This window comes from Pristiophorus japonicus, chromosome 13 (genome assembly GCF_044704955.1).
Source record: "Pristiophorus japonicus isolate sPriJap1 chromosome 13, sPriJap1.hap1, whole genome shotgun sequence".
In the NCBI taxonomy this organism is placed as follows: domain Eukaryota; kingdom Metazoa; phylum Chordata; class Chondrichthyes; family Pristiophoridae; genus Pristiophorus; species Pristiophorus japonicus.
Genome location: NC_091989.1, coordinates 105,211,025 through 105,233,696, shown reverse-complemented (window position 1 = coordinate 105,233,696; position 22,672 = coordinate 105,211,025). Strand labels below are relative to the sequence as shown.

General features: G+C 43.7%; 1 protein-coding gene across 4 annotated transcripts in view; it reads right to left on the bottom strand.

Moving 5' to 3' along the window:
• The window catches only part of bbs2 (Bardet-Biedl syndrome 2), an 87,975-nt gene that overhangs the window by 29,370 nt on the left and 35,933 nt on the right, over positions 1-22,672 (bottom strand). For all 4 annotated transcript variants that reach the window (XR_011596341.1, XM_070897797.1, XM_070897798.1 and 1 more), the window contains exons 9-14: positions 20,417-20,552; positions 19,805-19,944; positions 19,199-19,343; positions 11,006-11,177; positions 9,238-9,367; positions 4,611-4,742 (exon numbers count right to left, since the gene is read on the bottom strand). Coding sequence is in view for 3 of the 4 variants with exons in the window: in XM_070897797.1 (XP_070753898.1) it covers positions 4,611-4,742; positions 9,238-9,367; positions 11,006-11,177; positions 19,199-19,343; positions 19,805-19,944; positions 20,417-20,552 (855 nt within the window). In the remaining variant the exon portion in view is untranslated. The remainder of the gene's footprint in view (positions 1-4,610; positions 4,743-9,237; positions 9,368-11,005; positions 11,178-19,198; positions 19,344-19,804; positions 19,945-20,416; positions 20,553-22,672) is intronic.

Here is a 22,672-nt window from a genome sequence, read left to right as displayed (position 1 = left end):
ATTTATCTCATTGCTGTTTGTGGAACTTTGCTGTGCATAAATTGGCTGCTGCATTTCCTACATTATAACAGTGACATTTCAAAAGTATTTAATTAGCTATAATGTGCTTTGGGACATAGAAACATAGAAAATAGGTGCAGAAGGAGTAGGCCATTCAGCCCTTCGAGCCTGCACCATCATTCAATAAGATCATGGCTGATCATCTCCTCAGTACTCCTTCCCTGCTTTCTCTCCCTACCCTTTGATCCCTTTAGCCGTAAGGGCCATATCTAATGCCCTCTTGAATATATCCAACAAACTGGCATCAACAACTCTCTGCGGCAGAGAATTCCACAGGTTAACAACTCTGAGTGAAGAAGTTGCTCCTCATCTCGGTCCTAAATGGCTTACCCCTTATCCTTAGACTGTGTCCCCTGGTTCTGGACTTCCCCAACATCGGGAACATTCTTCCTGCATCCAACCTGTCCAGTCCCGTCAGTATTTTATATGTTTCTATGAGATCCCCTCTCATTCTTCTAAACTCCAGTGAATACAGGCACAGTCGATCCAGTCTCTCCTCATATGTCAGTCCTGCCATCCCGGGAATCAGTCTGGTGAACCTTCGCTGCACTCCTCAATAGCAAGAACGTCCTTCCTCAGATTAGGAAACCAAAACTGAACACAATATTCCAGGTGAGGCATCACCAAGGCCCTGTACAACTGCAGTAAGACCTTCCTGCTCCTATACCCAAATCCCCTAGCTATGAAGGCCAACATGCCATTTGCCTTCTTCACCACCTGTTGTACCTGCATGCCAACTTTCAACGACTGATGTACCATGACAACCAGGTCTCGTTGCACCTCCTTTTTCCCTAATCTGCCGCCATTCAGATAATATTCTGCCTTCATGTTTTTGCCACCAAAGTAGATAACCTCACATTTATCCACATTATACTGCATCTGCCATGCATTTGCCCACTCACCCAACCTGCCCAAGTCACCCTGCAGCCTCTTAGCATCCTCCTCGAAGTTCACACCGACACCCAGCTTGGTGTCATCTGCAAACTTGGAGATATTACACTCAATTCCTTCATCTAAATCATTGATATATATTGTAAATAGCTGGGGTCCCAGCACCGAGCCCTGCGGCACCACACTAGTCACTGCCTGCCATTCTGAAAATGACCCGTTTATCCAGACGCTCTGCTTCCTGTCTGCCAACCAGTTCTCTATCGACGTCAATACATTACCCCAGTACCGTGTGCTCTAATTTTGCACACCAATCTCTTGTGTGGGACCTTGTCAAAAGCCTCTTGAAAGTCCCAACACACCACATCCACTGGTTCTCCGCTGTCCACTCTACTAGTTACATCTTCAAAAAATTCCAGAAGATTTGTCAAGCATGATTTCCCTTTCATAAATCCATGCCGACTTGGACCGATCCTGTTACTGCTTTCCAAATGCGCTGTTATTTCATCTTTAATAATTGATTCCAACATTTTCCCACTACTGATGTCAGGCTAACCGGTCTATAATTCCCCATTTTCTCTCTCCCTCCTTTCTTAAAAAGTGGTGTTACATTAGCTACCCTCCAGTCCATAGGAACTGACCCAGAGTCAATAGACTGCTGAAAAGTGATCACCAATGCATCCAATATTTCTAGGGCCAATTCCTTAAGTACTCTGGCAGACTATCAGGCCCTGGGGATTTATCGGCCTTCAATCCCATCAATTTTCCTAATACAATTTCCTGACTAATAAGGATTTCCTTCAGTTCCTCCTTCTCCCTGGACCCTCTGTCCCCTAGTATTTCCGGAAGATAATTTGTGTCTCCCTTCATGAAGATAGAACCAAAGTATTTGTTCAACTGGTCTGCCATTTCTTTGTTCCCCATTATAAATTCACCTGATTCTGACTGCAAGGGACCTACGTTTGTCTTCACTAATCTTTTTCTCTTCACATATCTATAGAAGCTTTTGCAGTCAGTTTTTATGTTCCCAACAAGCTTCCTCTCATACTCTATTTTCCCCCTCCTAATTAAATCCTTTGTCCTCCTCTGCTGAATTCTAAATTTCTCCCAGTCCTCAGGTTTGCTGCTTTTTCTGGCCAATTTATATGCCTCTTCCTTGGATTTAACACTATCCTTAATTTCCCTTGTTAGCCATGATTGAGCCACCTTCCCCATTTTATTTTTACTCTGGGATGTACAATTGCTGAAGTTCATCCATGTGATCCTTAAATGTTTGCCATTGCCTATCCACCGTCAACCCTTTAAGTATCATTCGCCAGTCTATTCTAGCCAATTCACGTCGCATACCATCGAAGTTACCTTTCCCGAAGTTCAGGACCCTAGTCTCTGAGTTAACTGTGTCACTCTCCATCTTAATAAAGAATTCTACCATATTATGGTCACTCATTCCCAAGGGGCCTTATACCACAAGATTGCTAATTAGTCCTTTCTCATTACACATCACCCAATCTAGGATGGCCAGCTCTCTAGTTGTTTCCTCGACATATTGGTCTAGAAAATCATCCCTAATACACTCCAGGAAGTCCCCCTCCATTGTATCGTTGCCAGTTTGGTTAGCCCAATCTATATGTAGATTAAAGTCACCCATGATAACTGCTGTACCCTTATTGCACGCATCCTTAATTTCTTGTTTGATGCTGTCCCCAACCTCACTACTACTGTTTGGTGGCCTGTACACAACTCCCACTAGCGTTTTCTGCCCTTTGGTATTCCGCAGCTCGACCCATACAGATTCCACATCATCCAAGCTAATGTCCTTCCTTACTATTGCGTTAATTTCCTCTTTAACCAGCAACGCTACCCCACCTCCTTTTCCTTTCTGTCTATCCTTCCTGATTGTTGAATATCCCTGGATGTTGAGTTCCCAGCCTTGGTCACTATGGAGCCATGTCTCCGTAATCCCAATTACATCATATTCGTTAATAGCTGCCTGCGCAGTTAATTCGTCCACCTTATCACGAATATTCCTCGCATTGAGGCACAGAGCCTTCAGGCTTGTCTTTTTTACACACCTTGGCCCCTTTAGAATTTTGCTATAATGTGGCCCTTTTTGATTTTTGCCTTGGGTTTCTCTGCCCTCCACTTTTACTTTTCTTCTATCTTTTGCTTCTGCCCCCATTCTACTTCCCTCTGTCTCCCTGCATAGGTTCCCATCCCCCTGCCATATTAGTTTAAACCCTCCCCAACAGCACGAGCAAACACTCCCCCTAGGATATTGGTTCTGGTCCTGCCCAGGTACAGACCGTCCGGTTTGTACTGGTCCCACCTCCCCAGAACCGTCTCCAATATCCCAGGAATTTGAATCCCTCCCTCTTGCACCATTCCTCAAGCCATGTATTCATCCTGAGGTTCTGATGGGTGTTATATAAATGTAAATTATTTCTTTATGACTGTCATCGGTTGTTGAAAGACAGATATTGAACAATCACCTGCTCCAAAACAATCTACTCCAGTGAAAATGGTAAACATGAGCATTAAAATCAAAAATAAAGAAAACTTAGCTGTGAGGATTCCCTAGTATTCATCATCATAGGCAGTCCCTCGGAATCGAGGAAGACTTGCTTCCACTCTTAGCATGAGTTCTTAGGTGGCTGCACATTCCAATAAGAGAACTACAGTCTCTGTCACAGGTGAAACAGACAGTGGTTAAAGAAAAGGGTGGGTGGGGAGTCTGGTTTGCCACTAGTATTAAGACTGAATTGCTGTCTTCACCTTTAAGTTTCTCAGTGACACAAGTCTTCCTGAATAGGAAACTTGGAAATTTACAGCCTTCCTGCCTATAGTTGTTGGTTGTCTAAAGTAAAACAAAATGTGTGTGTTTGATGAATACACACTCGAGTAAGCTGCTGGGAGTATCTGGGGGTTAGTACTTTCAACCAAACCCCTTGCGCCAGTCATTGGGGCTTTAGGTTTGTGGGAGTATGGTTTAAGTTCAGTTGTTAACGGAATGAATCGTTACTATTTCAGAAGAGGTTTCCTCTATGGTCAAGAGAAAATCTAATAACATATATAGAGTACAAGAGCAAAGAAGTAATGATGTAGTTTTATAACGCAATGGTTAGACCACAGCACCATACTGTGGCAGTTTTGGGGGACTCATTAGAGAAAGGACATAAAAGCCATAAGGAGCTCAGATTCATCATGACGATACCAGGGATGAGGAACTACAATTATGAGGTTAGATTTGAGATACTTGGATTATTTTCAAATGGTGCAGCGAAGTCCAAGAGGAAATTTAATCGAGGTTCTTAAAATTATGAAGAGTTTTAATAGAGTGAATAGGGAATAACTATTTCCGCTGATTGAAAGTTAATGAGGAGGGCCATCAATGTAAAATTGTCACTAAGAGAATGAGGTTAAGAGAAATTTAGAGTATGGAATGCTTTGCCAAAAGGAGCAAGTAAGGCAGGGGATAAATAGATAAACATTTGAAGTAGAGGAAGATACAGAGCTATGGAGAGAGAGCAAGGCAGTGAAATTAGTTTGGATTATTCTAGCAAAGGTAGTACCGACATGATGGGTCAAATGGCCTCCTTCTGTCCTGTAAACTTCTTTGGGTCTGTGGTCTTGTTTGTAAAATCACTTTTGTAAATCAATGTTACCTCTCCATTTGTATTCATTTTAATGCTCAGCTGTCCACCATTTCTCAGAGACATGAAGCAGACTTCCAACGGCATACTCAGACACTCAATATCTTCAGGTACAAGGAAATTCTGATTCATCCACATCACAACCTGTAAAGGGGACAGCAAATGAGTGAGCTCAGTGACCATAATCAGACTTGCATATCACAGGGCAAGAGTAAACTTAATAGCCAATCAGACAACTCTCTACACACTATAGAGGAAGGGTGAACTTCGTAACCATCATCGACCAGCTTTCTTACACTACAAGCACCTATAATACCATCACTATAACAGAAAAACTTATCTTCCATCATTGAGCCATCTGCTTCATCCCTGCTCTTTGTTCTGAAGAATGAAAACTAAAGCACCAGACAGTTTCATTGTTCTTTTACATAGTGTGATTGACACCTAGTTGTGATACTGGGCAACAGTTGAACCCTTGAGCATCATCACTGGAACCATGCAAATAACTCAATTACAGGCTGAAAAAAGTAACATTTTATAATATAGGGCAGCAACTTTAGAACAAAGTCTTTGGAAGTAATATGAGGGTGGCTGGGGATAAGCTGGATTCTTTATCAGAGAGGGATTTATGAACAGTTTCTTTCATGACAGTTCATCACAATACATTAGAGTGAACTATATGTTACAGGGACCAGTAGTTATTGAGAGAATATATAGGAAGCGGGGTGTTACAGCGATGGGAACAATACAGGGAGGATATTACAGTGATCAACACATAATAGTGTTATAGAGAGCAACTTGTTAGAGAAAGAATATCACAGGAAATTGTTAGAGAGGCTATTACAGAGAACAGCATGTTAGAAAGGGTACTGCAGTGAGCAAAGTGCTAGAGAGAATATTACAGAAACTAATGTGTTACAAAGAGGATATTACAGTGAGCAACACATTACATCGAGTGTACAGCATAGAAACAGGCCATTCGGCCATCTGGTCTATGCTGGCATTTATGCTCCACACAAGCCTCCTCCCACCTTACTTCATCTAACCCCATCAACATATCCTTCTATTCCTTTCTCCCTTATGTGTTTATCTAGCTTCCCCTTAAAAGCTTCTATGCTATTTGTCTTAACTGCTTCTATGCTATTTGCCTTAACTGCTCCTTATGGTAGCACTTTCCACATTCTAACCACGCTTTGGGTAAAGAAGGTTCTCCTGAATTCCCTATTGGATTTATTAGTGACTATCTCATATTTATGACCTCTAGGTTTGGACTCCCCACAAGTGGAAACATTTTCTCTATCAGGTTGACCCATCAAATTCTTTGATAGACCTCTATCAGGTCAGCCTTCACTTTTCTAAAGTAAAGAGCCCCAGCCTGCTCAGCCTTTCCTGATAAGTATATTCTCTGTCTAGTATCATCCTTTTGAATCTTCTTTGCACCTTCATCAATGCTTCTATAACCTTTTTAAAATTATGGAGGCCAGAATTGTGCACAGTACTCCAAGTGTGATCTGATCAGGGTTCGATACAAGTTTAACATAACTTACCTGCTTTTCAACTCTATCCCTATAGAAATGAACCCCAGTGCTTGGTGTGCTATTCTATGGCGTTATGAACCTGCATCACCACTTTGTGATTTGTGTATCTGTACTCCTAGATTCTTTTGCTACTTTACCCCATTCAGACTTTTATTATCCAAGCAGTATGTGGGATCCTTATTCGTCCTACCAAAATGCACCACCTCACACTTATCTATACTGAAATTAATTTGCCAATTACATGCCCATTCTGCGAGTTTATTAATGTCTTCCTGTATCTGGTCACATTCTCTCTTTTTATTAACTACTCCTTCCAATTTGACGTTATCCGTAAATTTTAAAATTGTACTTCCGATCCCCGAGTCCAAATCATTAATGTAAATTGTGAACAGTGGTCCCATCACCGATCCCTGTGGAGCACCACTTCCCACCTTTTTTGCCAATCTGAGTAGCTATCTTTAATCTCTACTCTGTTTTCTGTTTTGTTGCCAGCTTGCTATCCATTCTGCTACCCATCCCCTGACCTCAGTCATGAGTCGACAAAGGCCTTTTGAAAATCAAAATATATTACATGTACTGCATTGCCCTTGTCTACTTTTTGTTTCTCCTTCAATGAATTCAATAAGGTTGGTCAAGCATGACTTTCACTTTTGAAATCCGTGCTGACTGCTCTATTATATTTTTAGTTTCTAGATGCTTTTCTATTAGCAACATTTCAAATATTTTCCTTTGCTATTCTATCTCTTTATCTGTCATTTTTTTTTCAATTTACTTTCCCCAGTTCCATTCTCATCCACTCAAAATTAGCTTTTTCCCCCCAATCTATACATTGGTCTGTGTATTACTTAAGTCTTTCTCAATTATTGTTTTCTAACCTTGTTATGATCACTATTGCCGAGATGTTCCCCCATGCTTACTTCTCTTATCTGCTCTGGTTTATTCTCCATTACTAGATCCAGTAGTGATTCAGAGTGTTAGAGAAGGATATGTTACAGAAAGAATATTACAGAAAATGGTGTATTACAGAGATGGTATTACAGGGAGCAACATGTTACAAAGATAGTATTGTAGGGAGCGGTGTATTACAGGGAACCCATTATAGTGAGGGGTGTGTCTTAGAGCTGGTTATAGTGAGTGAGAGATGTGCATTCATTCTAGTGAAAAGTATGCCTCAGATGCTGTAAAAAGGATGGCCACATATCATCAAGGATTATGATGAAGGCACAGTGAGGCGTGTGTCCCACTAAGGCAGTTATTGTTACTGAAACATTATAGAGGAGGATGTTTTAACTGAGAAGTTTATTTAATAGATGGTGTCCAACTTGGGGTCTCTGTGAGAGCAATGTCCATGTTGTTTAATGATGTATTTTTAACTACCAACAATACCATGTAATTAAACAGGATAAGTATTTGGACCTTTGGAAATATGGAGCAAATCTGGTGAAATCAGACAGCAGGATTTGTACTCACACATCACCAATGACAGCTATAGCATTCCTTTATCCTTTGACCATCAAGCTAGTCTGAGTCCTTCCTATTATGGTGTCATAACACATGTAATTAGGCTCCCTACAGATTTGCACCCCCCAATGGTTAGGGACGTCTTAATTGTTGCTGGTGGATCATCTCAGATAACCTGGATTATAACTGCTGGTTAGTCTCCACCCCACCCCGCCCCCTCCCAGACACCAAGAACCTGATATTTACATGGAGGGAGGTTGTAGTGGCCTGGAAACCCGGCAACGCCAAGGTCCTGCCGAATTTGATGACAGGACCTCATTTGACTTTATTTTCCTTGTCCAACCGGGCAGCCAGCCAGATTGAAAGGCTGGTTGGCTGCTGAGTGGGAAGGCCTGCGGGTGGAAGGCAGCAGCTGAAGAGCGGAGAAGAGGGAGGGAGGGGGAATTCGTGGGTCGACCTCGAGATCCGGGGGGGGGGGGGGGGGGTGGGGAAATCGGATTGCGGGGCTCAACAGGGAATCAGCCTATCATGACAGGTTAGCTTTGGAGGGGTTGGGGGGGAGCACTCCTACACAGGGTCGAGACAGAGCAGATAGAAACTGTTCCCATTGGCGGAAGAGTCAAAAACCAGCGGACACAGATTTAAAGTGATTGGCAGAAGTACCAGAGGCGACATGAGGTAAACTTTTTTAAGCAGCAAGTGGTTAGGATCTGGAATGCACTGCTTGAAAAAGGTGGTGGAGGCAGATTCAATTGTGGCTTTCAAAGGGGAATTGGATAAGTACCCGAAAGAAAAAAATTTGCAGGGCTATGGGGAAAAGGCGGGGAGTGGGACTAGCTGAAGTGCTCTTGCAGAGATTCGGTTTGGGCTTGATGGGCCGAATGGCCTCCTTCTGTGCTGTAACCATTCTATGATTCAATGCTCCTCCTGGCATACAAACAGTGCTGGAAAAGCATTTACCTGCTGGATCCGGCTGCTCTCATCTCCCTTCAGCTGCCAGGTTTCCAGAGAGCTGGGAATCCCAGCCATTAAATGTTAAAACCTGATGCACGCAGCCTCACTAACATATTTAAATTCCTGACCTGTTTCTCGAGAGCAGGTTACTCACCCCCGTCCCAACTCGTCCCCGTTAAACCAGAAGTAGGTGTGTTTGTGGCCGGTTTCAGATTTTTCAGAATTTAACCTCCTCCACCGCCCATCCTGGCAGGGCGGGAGGGGGGGGGGGGGGAGCGAGAAAAGTCCTCCCCTAGCCTCATTAGGATGTTTCAGTGGTGTGGGGAAGTTCCCATACACACGGATTACTCTCTAGCACTCGCTCCCCCTCCCCCATCTCAGTCTTATAATTGCTCTCTTCAACTTTAGCTTTTATTTCATCACTCCCCCATCCCCATTCTGATGGTCCCTCAACTCATTCTTTGCAAGGGTCTCAGAACTTTGTAATACCTCATCTTTAGTCTTTCATTTTTCCAATAAACATTCAGAATCACAAGCTTGGTGATACTACGTCCTGAATTACTTCATTGTCATTCACCTTTAGTGATGTGCTACACTACAGACTCTGGCCCTTCACCTTGGTTTCTAAATCAAAAGCTAAAGTAACCATACGATACACACAGTGATCTAGCAGCACTCTGACTCACCCTCTGCACGCGATCACTGACTGTAAAGGTGGCATAACTCGGAGGTTCAGAAGTCGTCCCTGGAGTGCGTAGGGCGTACATTGAGAATCGAGGCAGCTGCCTTGTCAGCTCGAACACGTGGAACTGTATGCTGAGTAAAAATATCACAATATCGTCGTCCACTTTCATTGAACACAACTTCATATTTTTTCTACTCCTCCTCTACAACAAGGTAGGTTTATTCATATGAATTCCTGTATAATTCAAGAGGTTGTAAAGATGTTGGTACGCTGACTGGGGTCGCTTAGAGCTGCTCCTCTCAGTATACTGATCAAGTTAACCCTTGCCACTGGATAAAGGCCGAGCTCTATCAAGCCCGTGTGGTGGCTGTTGTGCAACGGTCACCGCATGTTAAAAAGTCCACGCATAGGCACCTTCCACCCTTTCAACTGGAGTTCAGAACTGGAATATCGGGTCCTTCATCGAAACATCTGTGAACTCATGTGGAAGCAAGTCATCCTCGTTCGAGGAACCACCTATGATGATGACTGATTGGGCTCTCTCAATATACTGACTATGGTCCTGCGCTTTCTACCTTTACATAAGTGGTGAGGTAGTTTACCATTTGAACATTACCGGTTGTCATGCATTAGGTGAGGCAGTATTGCACTAAGCTGCAGTGCCAGGGGTAGGGATTTAATAACACACAACAGTGCCAGATATATGATTTCAGCCTAATATAGAGAGAAAGCAAGCACCTTATCACACGTCTCAGCAACATTCAATGTTCACGTACAAATGAACTACTTTGATGTGCATTCACGGTCAAGTACACAGCACTACTGCCACTTTGCACACAATATCCCATAAAAAAGCACAAGATGAATATGAACATAGGAACAGAAGTAGGCCATTCAACCCATTGAGCCTGCCATTTTGTTAGTTATGGCAGCTCCATCTTTTTAATCCCAATTCATTACCTTTTCCTCATGTCCCTTAATAATCTTACTTCTAAGCAAGTATCAACCTCCCTTTTAATAGAACATAGAAGTGAAGAGTTAATTTGTTTTTGATGTAGTTGGTTCATTGAGGAATATTGATGAGGACATCTCCGTATTCATTTTCGAATAATTCCATGGGCTCTTGAATGTGCACCTGAACAGGTAGACGGGACCTTGGTTTAATGTGTCGTCCAAAAGACAGAACCTCCAATATAGAATTTCTTCATTATGTACAGGAACGTCAGTGTGGATTATGTGCTCAAATCCTGACGTAGAGCTTGAAACTACAACCTTCTAATTCAGGTGGAAGAGGGCCAAACTGACACTGCCGAAGTAAGTATCTGCTTACTTTTGCTCTCAAGTTACAAGAGTGAGGCAACCTTATCACCACAAGACACTTGCTCAGCCCCCCCTCCAAAGTGGGGTGGTTATGGAGCTGCATCATGCCTCACATTTCTCTTGCGATTAGACTGGAGACAATGAATATTCATAATGTAACTTTATAATGTATAGGTTACAAAATGGTTGCCTCCAAAAACACAAAGCACAGGAACAACCAAGACTACATGCTCTGTGCACTGGGCAGACTCGCTGTGCCACCCCATTGTACACTGTATATTTCACATCTTCAGCATAACTCTGTAATCTAGAGACACTGTCAACAAGATGTTTCTATTTGTAGCACTCTGGAGTTCGGTTCAATAAGCGGTAAGCAAATAAAGACATTTGTAAGCTACACATCATTCAATGTATGGAGGGCTCATTCAGTTTCCCTTCCCACTGCTCACCTGTTTCTGTAGCCCACAAAAGCCTTGATATGCAGATCCACTGGGACATCTTTGGGTGGAATGATGGGAATTCGGATTTGTCCTGAGAGATTGTGCGCGCTGGGATGAACCACATGAGACTCTCCGTCAAATATACCCTCAGCAAAGATAAGCACAGCCCGAATTATGGTGTCTATATAAAAACACACACTCACTATATGAGGGATCAGCAATCAGATCAAAATAAGGTTGCCCATACTTAACTAGACGGAGTTTGGAACAATAACTCGGTGGATACAAAAACAGAAGATAAGTTACACGAATAACTGGTAATACCATTTAGAAGGAGAAGTTCCTCCACAGCAGTAAATAATGCCCAAGGAGCTCATTACATTTGAGTAATTTGCACAGGGCTGCTTTTGAAAACACACAAATGGTGTGCGATAAAACGGACACTCCATTGTGCGATGGAGGTAAAATCAGAACTGTGCGCCGTGCTGAACATGGGGTATTGGACACAGCCTTGAGTGTGTGCCCTGCGGAGCGCGAATTACTGAATCCAGTATTGACTGTGTACCTATAAAGGCCCAGCAGACGTCGAGGAGGCGGGACCTCGAAGAAGCGCGAGTCCGGGGATTTCGGGAGGCCTATAAAGGCCCAACACGGAGCAGCACGAGTCCAGGGATTTCGGGAGGCCTATAAAGGCCCAGCAGGCGTCGAGGAGGCGGGAGCTCAGAGCAGCGCGAGTCCGGGGATTTCAGGAGGCCTATAAAGGCCCAGCAGGCGTCGAGGCGGCCAGCCGGTGCAGCTGCAGGGAAAGAAGACAAAAAAGTAGAAAGAAATCGAAAGGTGACGTCACAGCCAAGGGGGTAAGTGATTGGTGAGTACTTTTTTTCTTTTTCTTTTATCAGTAAGTAACCTTTAGCATTATTGTTGCCAAATTAAGTTAATCTAGGGGTTAAGTCATGACAGGAGAGCTCGGACACGTGTTTTGCTCCTCCTGTAATATATGGGAAGTCAGGGACGCTTCCAGTGTCCCTGACATTTGTGGGAAGTGTATCCGGCTGCAGCTCCTGACAGACTGCATTGCGGCACTGGAGTTGCGGGTGGATTTACTCTGGAGCAACCATGATGCTGAGAATGACGTGAATAGCACATTTAGTGAGTCGGTCTTACCGCAGGTAAAGCGTACACAGCCAGATAGGGAATGGGTGACCAACAGGAAGAGCAGTGCAAGGAAGGTAGTGCAGGGGTCCCCTACGGTCATCCCCCTGCAAAACAGATGCACTGCTTTGGGTACTGTTGGGGGGGGGGGGGGGGGGATGACTCATTAGGGGAGAGCAGCAGCAGCAGCCAAGTTCATGGCACTGTGGGTGGCTCTGCTGCACAGGAGAGCAGGAAAAAGATTGGGAGAGCTATAGTGGTAGCGCATTCTATTGTAAGGGGAATAGATAGACGTTTCTGCGGCCGCAACTGAGACTCCAGGATGGTATGTTGCCTCCCTGGTGCAAGGGTCAAGGATGTCTTGGAGCGGGTGCAGGACATTTTTAAAAGGGAGGGTGAACAGCCAGTTGTCGTGGAGCATATAGGTACCAACGCTGTAGGTAAAAAACGGGATCAGGTCCTACGAGACGAATTTAGGGAGCTAGGAGTTAAATTAAAAAGTCGGAGCTCAAAAGTAATCTTGGGATTGCTACCAGTGCCACGTGCTAGTCAGAGTAGGAATCGCAGGATAGCTCAGATGGCTTGAGGAGTGGTTCAGAAGGGAGGAATATAAATTCCTGGGACATTGGAACCGGTTCTGGAGGAGGTGGGACCAGTATAAACCGGACGGTCTGCACCTGGGCAGGACCGGAACCAATGTCCGAGGGAGAGTGTTTGCAAGTGCTGTTGGGGAGGAGTTAAACTAATATGGCAGGGGGATGGGAACCTATGTAGGGAGACAGAGGGAGGTAGAATGGGGGCAGAAGCAAAAGACAGAAAGAAGAAAAGTAAAAGTGGAGGGAAGAGAAATCCAAGTCAAAAAGCAAAAAGGGCAACATTACAGCAAAATTCTAAAGGGGCAACGAGTGTTAGAAAGACAAGCCTGAAGGCTCTGTGCCTCAATGCGAGGAGTATTCGGAATAAGGTGGACGAATTAAGATAGCAGTTAACGGATACGATGTGATTGGCATCATGGAGACATGGCTCCAGGGTGAGAAAGGCTGGGAACTCAACATCCAAGGGTATTCAACATTTAGGAAAGATAGACAGAAAGAAAAAGGAGGCGGGGTGACATTTCTGGTTAAAGAGGAAATTAATGCAATAGTAAGGAAGAACATTAGCTTGGATGATGTGGAATCAGTATGGGTGGAGCTACGGAATACCAAAGGGCATAAAACGCAAGTGGGAGTTGTGTACAGGCCACCAAACAGCAGTAGTGAGGGGGACAGCATCAAACAAGAAATTAGGGATGCATGCAATAAAGGTACAGCAGTTATCATGGGTGACTTTAATCTACATATTGATTGGGCTAACCAAACTGATAGCAATGCGGTGGAGGAGGATTTCCTGGAGTGTATTAGGGATGGTTTTCTAGACCAATATGTCGAGGAACCAACTAGTGAGCTAGCCATCCTAGACTGGGTGATGTGTAATGAGAAAGGACTAATGAGCAATCTTGATGTGCGAGGCCCTTTGGGGAAGAGTGACCATAAAATGATGGAGAGCGACACAGTTAATTCAGAAACTAGGGTCCTGAAATTAAGGAAAGGTAACTTCTATGGTATGAGACGTGAATTGGCTAGAATTGACTGGCAAATGATACTTAAAGGGTTGACGGTGGAAAGGCAATGGCAAACATTTAAGATCACATGGATGAACTTCAACAATTGTATATCCCTGTCTGGAGTAAAAATAAAATGGGGAAGGTGGCTCAACCATGGCTGACAAGGGAAATTAAAGATAGTGTTAAATCCAAGGAAGAGGCATATAAATTGGCCAGAAAATCAGCAAACCTGAGGACTGGGAGAAATTTAGAATTCAGCAGAGGAGGACAAAGGGTTTAATTAGGAGGGAGAAAATAGAGTACGAGAGGAAACTTGCTGGGAACATAAAAACTGACTGCAAAAGCTTCTATAGATATGTGAAGAGAAAAAGATTAGTGAAGACAAATGTAGGTCCCTTGCAGTCGGATTCAGGTGAATTTATAATGGGGAACAAAGAAATGGCAGACCAATTGAACAAATACTTTGGTTCTGTTTTCACGAAGGAAGACACAAATAACCTTCCGGAATACTAGGGGACCGAGGATCGAGTGAGAACGAGGAACTGAAGGATGTCCTTATTAGGCGGGAAATTGTGTTCGGGAAATTGATGAGATTGAAGACCAATAAATCCCCGGGGCCTGATAGTCTACATCCCAGAGTACTTAAGGAAGTATTCCTAGAAATACTGGATGCATTGGTGATCATTTTCCAACAGTCTATCGGCTCTGGATAAGTTCCTATGGACTGGAGGGTAGCTAATGTAACAAACCTTTTTAAAAAGGGAGGGAGAGAAAAAACGGGTAATTATAGACCGGTTAGCCTGACATCAGTAGTGGGGAAAATGTTGGAATCAATTATTAAGGATGAAATAGCAACGCATTTGGAAAGCAGTGACAGTTTCGGTCCAAGTCAGCATGGATTTATGAAAGGGAAATCATACTTGACAAATGATCTGGAATTTTTTGAGGATGTAACTAATAGAGTGGACAAGGGAGAACCACTGGATGTGGTGTATTTGGACTTTCAAAAGGCTTTTGACAAGGTCCCATACAAGAGATTGGTGTGCAAAATCAAAGCACATGGTATTGGGGGTAATGTACTGACGTGGATAGAGGACTGGTTGGCAAACAGGAAGCAAAAAGTCGGGATAAACGGTCCTTTTCAGAATGGCAGACAGTGACTAGTGGAGTGCTGCAGGGCTCAGTGCTGGGACCCCAGCTCTTTACAATATACATCAATGATTTAGATGAAGGAATTGAGTGTAATATCTCCAAGTTTGCAGATGACACTAAACTGGGTGGTGGTGTGAGCTGCAAGGAGGACGTTAAGAGGCTGCAGGGTGACTTGGACAGGTTACGTGAGTGGGCAAATGCATGGCAGATGCAGTATAATGTGGATAAATGTGAGGTTATCCACTTTGGGGGCAAAAACACAAAGGCAGAATATTATCTGAATGGCGGCAGATTAGGAAAAGGGGAGGTGCAACGAGACCTGGGTGTCATGGTACATCAGTCATTGAAAGTTGGCATGCAGGTACAGCAGGCGGTGAAGAAGACAAATGGTATGCTGGCCTTCATAGCTAGGGGATTTGAGTATGGAAGCAGGGAGGTCTTACTGCAGTTGTACAGGCCCTTAGTGAGGCCTCACCTGGAATATTGTGTTCAGTTTTGGTCTCCTAATCTGAGGAAGGACGTTATTGCTATTGAGGGAGTGCAGCGAAGGTTCACCAGACTGATTCCTGGGATGGCTGGACTGACATATGAGGAGAGACTGGATCAACTGGGCCTTTATTCACTCGAGTTTAGAAGGATGAGAGGGGATCTCATAGAAATGTATAAGGTTCTGACGGGATTGGACAGGTTAGATGCGGGAAGAATGTTCTCGATGTTGGGGAAGTCCAGAACCAGGGGACACAGTCTTAGGATAAGGGGTAGGCCATTTAGGACTGAGATGAGGAGAAACTTCTTCACTCAGAGAGTTGTTGACCTGTGGAATTCCCTGCCGCAGAGAGTTGTTGATGCCAGTTCATTGGATATATTCAAGAGAGAGTTAGATATGGCCCTTACGGCTAAGGGGATCAAGGGGTATGGAGAGAAAGCAGGAAAGAGGTACTGAAGGAATGATCAGTCATGATCTTATTGAATGGTGGTGCAGGCTTGAAGGGCCGAATGGCCTATTCCTGCACCTATTTTCTATGTTTCTATGTTTACCTTGCAGGCATGAGGTACTGGAATGCAACATCAACTGCATGCCCTGTGGAGCTTGGGGATTGGAACCCAGTCCCAACTGTGCGTTCAGCGGAACTGGGTGCTCATGTGTTTTTATTGTGGAGCTGGGGTAGCAGTGCCCCAACAGCTAATGGCATACTGGAGTCGCAGTGGGCAGATATGGTCTGCACTTTTAAATCTTTACAATGTTTTAATTTAAAGTTTAGAGTAGAGTAGGGTACCATGTGTGAAATGTATATACCTCACATTTCTACCTTTCTAAACAAACCTTTTTTTGGGGGAGGGGTGGTTGGAAGAGGGAGGAGGACATAAATGTTCGTGCTCAATACAGTAATGGTTGTCAACATTGGACAATGAAACATATTTCAGTTTTTGAAATCCCAGGTATGGTTACAAACATAAATCTTCCCAACAATGTCCTTAACCCAAATCTCAGAAGAGAACCTCCTAACTATAGTAGTGTTACACACTTAATTTTTTTCTACCAGCCACTTTTGTGCATGAGGCTGCCAATTTGGTGATGGATTGTGGACAAGTTTTGCATTATGGACACACCCACTAGGATTGGGGTTGACAAAATTCTAAATTCGTTTTCACTTTAGATTCTTGCAGTTAACAAGATTTTCATCCCATCAGTCCAGGACTCAGGGGTAAAAGGACAATGTATTAAACCATCATGTCATTCAGTTCCACATTTACATTTCTGTACTTTTTCCTCCATTATAGTTGTCTCTATCTGCTTGCTTTAGTTTCATAGGAGCCCTACTTCCCACCTCACTCTAAATATAATCCTCAAGCCCCAAACACGTATAGCTCCCATACTGAAATAAATCCCCATGGGACCAAAAAGTGCATGAAAAATAAGATTATGCATTCACCTGCAGGAATACATAATGTGCATGAATAGTGTCTATTTGATATAAAGAATAATTTCCATAATTCCTCAAACGTCCTAACTAGGTCAAGTCTCCGTATCCGATTCCAGAACCTCCAGCGACAACAGATTTGATTTTAAGGTTAGTGTTTTACAAAGTAGAACCTTGCTTGATCCTAACAGCTTGAGATAACAGCTATCTCAAATGCTGCACAAAATACACCGTCAGCAAAGCTCAATTCTCCAGTTGCCCTGCTTTCCCTTTAAGAATAAAACAAACTTGCTGCACAGTTTCTACTTCCGTCCTCCTGTAGTTCAAGTCACACAGAGACCTATTAAGGAAACACCATACTCCTGTGCATTCTAATTTAAGGACTGAATTGTAAAGCTAAGGAGCTAGTGAACCCTCTCTGGTTATGGGCTTCAAATTTACCTAGCCTAAGTCTTGGAATGTTTTTTCACCACAAACCTCTCCAAAAATAACCTGACATACTTTTTAGAATGGAATACTTTTTGAAGGAATGACCAGTGGAATTGTCACAAATAATTGAGCCCAGGCGCATTAATTACTTTAATCTTAAGTTACCCATCTAGAGGCACAAAAGATTCCTCCTTTAAAGTAATAATCTTAATTCTGGCCAGTGATGAGATAACATTTATCTTCAAGGTATTAAAATGAAAATCTAGTTTAACATCTATTGGAAATAAATTAAATCATCTCTCCCAACAGACCTTGGCATAACATAGCCATACTTCAGTCTCAATATTCCCATTTTAATTGGGATTCCCAACATTAAACAGCAGTATAACATAAGAATTGGGAGCAGAAGTAGGCCATACGGCCCCTCGAGCCTGCTCCATCATTCAATAAGATCATGGTTGATCCTCCATCTCAACTCCACTTCCCGCCCGATCCCAATATCTCTTGATTACACTAGAGTCCAAAAATCTTGAATGTACTCAACCACTCAGCATCCACAGCCCTTTGAGGTAGAGAATTCCAAAAGATTTAGAACACTTTGAAGACATTTGTCTTCATCGGAGTCTTAAATGGCTGACTCCCTGTTCTGAAACTGTGCCTCCTTGTTCTACACTCTCTAACCAAGGGAAACAACCTCTCAGCATCTACCCCATCAATCCCCCTCAGAATTTTATGTTTCAACGAGATTACCTCTCATTCTTCTAAACTCCAGAGCGTATAGGGCAAATCTACTCAATCTCTCCTCATAGGACAAGGACAAAAGCAGCAAAGGCGTGCAACTCTCAAACTGAAAAAGAAAATCAGCTGTGTTGTCAACACCACAAATTCTACTTTCAATTAACAGTTGAACAGTGCAGTTGCGACACTAAAAGCTAACACAATCCTCAATATCCCAGAGGTGTAACAGACTGACCTCCACCCAGGTTCATCTCCTCAACATTCAATTTCTGTCCACAAACCAGCTGAGTTTGTGCAGCCAATGAACCGAGCAGTCCACCAGTGGTATTGTGGCCCTGCAGACGTGTGGATTGCAGTGAGGGTTGTAATACTTCTAAGCAGCTGCTGATGGTGCTGCTGAATTCAATGACTGCAAAAATTCAGCAGCAGCACCACCATCAGAGAGCTAGTTATATTGTTGCTGTTGGCAGCATATATATTCGTTGCTCACAGAGAAAACTATTGGATTGGAGTACAGTTTACTCAGTAATGGCTTCCAATCTTTTGGCAGTTTAAAAAAAGGTTGGCAATTATATAGGTAAGCATGTAAATGAAAACAAACTGTCATTTTGAAGCTCATTTGTGATATCATCCATAAAAAAACCTTGCATTTATATAGCACCTTTCATGATCTCAGGATGTCCCCAAGGTGCTTTACAGCCAGTGAGTACTTTTGAAGTGTAGGCACTTCTGTAATGTAGGAAACATGGCTGCCAATTTGCACACATCAAAGTCCCATAAACACCAATGTGATAATAACCAGATAATCTAACTTTAGTGATGTTGATTGAGGGATAACTATTGGTCAGGACACTGGGAAGAACTCCCATGTTCTTATTCGAAATAATGCTATGCCAAATAATGCCAGCCATGACAACATAACTTTGTTCCCAATGCTGGGTTTGCTATAGGTGGGTCGCCAATGTGCTTGCCAGAAAGTGCCATTCAGAGCCAACCAATCAGCTGATTCAAAAATGTTAATAATGCAAATATATAAACAAAGATAGAATATTATTATACTAAAATAGCTACAAATTAATTTCAAAAATTCTAAAAGTTAGCAGCCAAAAAAGGCATCTAAAGTCTTGAATAAAAAGCAGAAAGGCACCCTCCTCTTTGGTATTGTTCCTGCAATCTGTAGCTTAAGATGTCTCAAGGTAGACTCACCATTCAATGTAGAAATGTTCAGCTCCACATTAGGATTTTGGTTGGTGCTGTCTATGTTGACAGATAGACCAGTCTGCAGTTGTGTGTTGGCTGGAATAATGCCGATCTGCCCATCCCCTTCTCCACCCAGGGCACTCAAGGCAACCTGATACAAATGCAACATGTATATATTTAATTAGCAGTGTAACTACATCGCTTACTCGTCATTCATCCATTCACAGTGCTCTCTGCCAGCCAGTCACTCATGCAGTATGGCCCTTCACCAGTTACTGAAACTTCCCAGTCAAGCATAACAGATTTGACACAGAGTAAAGCTCTCTGTGCGATGCCGTATCAACGCTCCCTGGCCAGGTACAGCAGGACTTAAATATCACTTGACATTGTCTCATCTAGCATGGGTTAAATGCACTGTACATTGGAGATCAGGGGAAGAAAGTAAATTAGAAAAAAAAACTTACTTGTACCAAACAACTTGAGTGAACATAGTAGAAAAACAGCAATTTGAGGTCAGTGTCCTGATTCTCATGGCTTACAACAATTAAGAAAATGTTTCCAATGAATGACAGCTGGTGATATTGACAATAACCACTTGGTTTAACAATCTACCTTTGAATTTTCCTCATAGTTACGCAGTTCGAGCAGCAGGTTCTGTTTCCGCTGGCTCAGATCACGGATTAAGTCTTGTTCTGCATTTGCGTCCATCAAATTCCCTTTCATCTCTCGACCGGCAGGAAGATAACCTCGAACTGTGGAGCAGAAGACAAGTAATTTGGACGAGCACTTCCAGTTTTCTCTCTTATTCTTCTGAAGGTACGGATAGAGAAATGCAAACCTCACCCAAGTGGGTATTCTTCATATTTAGGTGTGGACAGTATGTGTCAACAGGCTATTTGACTGTGGGGTGGGGGGGAAGAGTCACTGGACAGCGAACAGGATGCTGATTGATTTCTTTTCACTTTTTCCAACCCAACTGCAGCTGCCCTACAGACTCAGCACAGACCAAGCTGATACCTTCTGGTCTGTATACCTTGCTACAACAACAGGGGTGCCCCTACCTTGTGCTTCTAAATGATTACTCCGCTCCTTCAGATTGCCACTGTATCGTCAATGGTCAATTACATCCCTGCAAACTCTCGCATAATGCAGTATGATTGAGATTAATGGTGAATCTCTGGTCAGAATTCACACAAGTCAAGGGGGAAAAAAAGTTAGGTTTACCATCTCCTTCGATTGAGCAGCAGATGAGCTGCATCTGTCCATCCATCCTGTAGTCTTCCTCCACAATTCCAGCAACAGAGGATGTAAAGTTGTCTTTGAAGATAACCTCACCAGTGCGGTCGCTCCGTGCGTCAATCTGCCAGGTAATCCACACAGTCTGTGAATGCTCATCAATGCCATCAACAATAATGCCAATAACACAGATGATCAGTAAAGAACTATATTTTGCATCTCTTACTTTAAGTTCCTCTCCCTTCCCAAAGCCACACGTCAAGAGGAGAGCTGCTGCTAAGCCACTGCACCTTTGTACTCAGCTGCTGTCAGATGCGCGAGTGGCACTATCGATCCCTCTCTCCGAATCTACCTCCCTGGAAGGCAACACCTTACCGAAAGGTGCACAGTACAGGGATGCAATAAAATGCATTATGAGGCCAAGCGTCCATCAATTACTTTTATCGAAAGAAAATCGTCGCCATCAAAGCCTTACACCACATAAGGCAGTGCAATACAGTGCATGTGGCATGGAGTTAATGATGTAAAATCAAATGAGAGCAGAGGCTATAAAATTACCCAAGACAAATGAGGGGAAAAAATGGTAGCACCTCAAATTTACTCTTACAGATCCCTTGGGGCAGATGTATGGTGGTACGGTTCTGGCAGAGCCCCGAGCTGAGGTTGCCTGCCTGCCATTTTGACCATGGACAATGCAGAAAGAAGTATGAGATGGGAGAACAGCAGAGCTGACACTTGGGGCACATCACTTCCAACCCTTCTCCAATCTGAGCAACAATCATTTCCCTAATGCTTCATTTCGGGCAGTCAGAGCAGCAGTGGGGAGCAGCGGGAGGTCGAGGATCGGGGCCTATAAAAGGCAAGGAGTTCGGGCAGTCGGAATAGCTAGCTGGTGCAGGGACAAGAGTAAACAAAGAAGTAATAAGAAATCAAAGTGTCACGTCACAGCCAAGCGGGTAAGTGATTGGCTGGTGGATAGGTGAGTATTTAATCTTTTTTGTTTTCTTTTCTTATCAGTAGGGAACCTTTGGCAATGTTGCCAAATTAAGTTAATTTAAGGGTTAAGTCATGGTAGGAGAACCCAGACCTGTGTCATGATCCTCCTGTGCTATGTGGGAAGTCAGGGACGCTTCCAGTGTCCCTGACTACTATGTGTGTAGGAAGTGTGTCCAGCTGCAGGTCCTGACAGACCGCATTGCGGCATTGGAGCTGCGCATGGACTCACTCTGGAGCATCCGCGATGCTGAGCATGTCGTGAATAGTGAGTTAGTCACACCGCAGGTAAAGGTTACACAGGCAGATAGGGAATGGGTGACCATCAGGCAGAGCAGTGGAAGGAAAGTAGTGCAGGGATCCCCTGCGGTCATCTCCCTCCAAAACAGATATACCGTTTTGGGTACTGTCGGGAGAGATGACTCATCGCGGAAGGCAGCAGCAGCCAAGTTCATGGCACCATGGGCGGCTCTGCTGCACAGGAGGGCAGGAAAAAGAGTGGGAGAGCTATAGTGGTAGGGGCTTCTATTGTAAGGGGAATAGATAGGCGCTTCTGCGGCTGCAATCGAGACTCCAGGATGGTATGTTGCCTCCCTGGTGCAAAGGTCAAGGATGACTTGGAGCGGCTGCAGGGCATTCTGGAGGGGGAGGGTGAACAGCCAGTTGTCGTGGTGCATATAGGTACCAACGATATAGGTAAAAAATGGGATGAGCTCCTCCAAGCTGAATTTAGGGAGCTAGGAGTTAAATTCAAAAGTAGGACCTCAAAAGGTACTAATCTCAGGATTGCTACCAGTGCCAAGTGCAAGTCAGAGTAAAAATAGCAGGATAGTTAAGATGAATACGTGGCTTGAGGAATGGTTCAAGAGGGAGGGATTCAAATTCCTGGGACATTGGAACCGGTTCTGGGGGAGGTGGTACCAGTACAAACCGGACGGTCTGCACCTGGGCAGGACCGGAACCAATGTCCTAGGGGGAGTGTTTGCTAGTGCTGTTGGGGAGGGTTTCAACTAATATGGCAGGGGGATGGGAATCTATGCAAGGAGACAGAGGGAAGTAAAATGGGGGCAGAAACAAAAGGTAGAAAGGATATAAGGAAAAGTGGAGGGCAGAAAAATCAAAGGAAAAAACCAAAATGGGCCACATTATAACATAATTCTAAAAGGACAAAGAGTGTTAAAAAAACAAGCCTGAAGGCTCTGTGTCTCAATGCGAGAAGCATTCGTAATAAGGTGGATGAATTAACTGCGC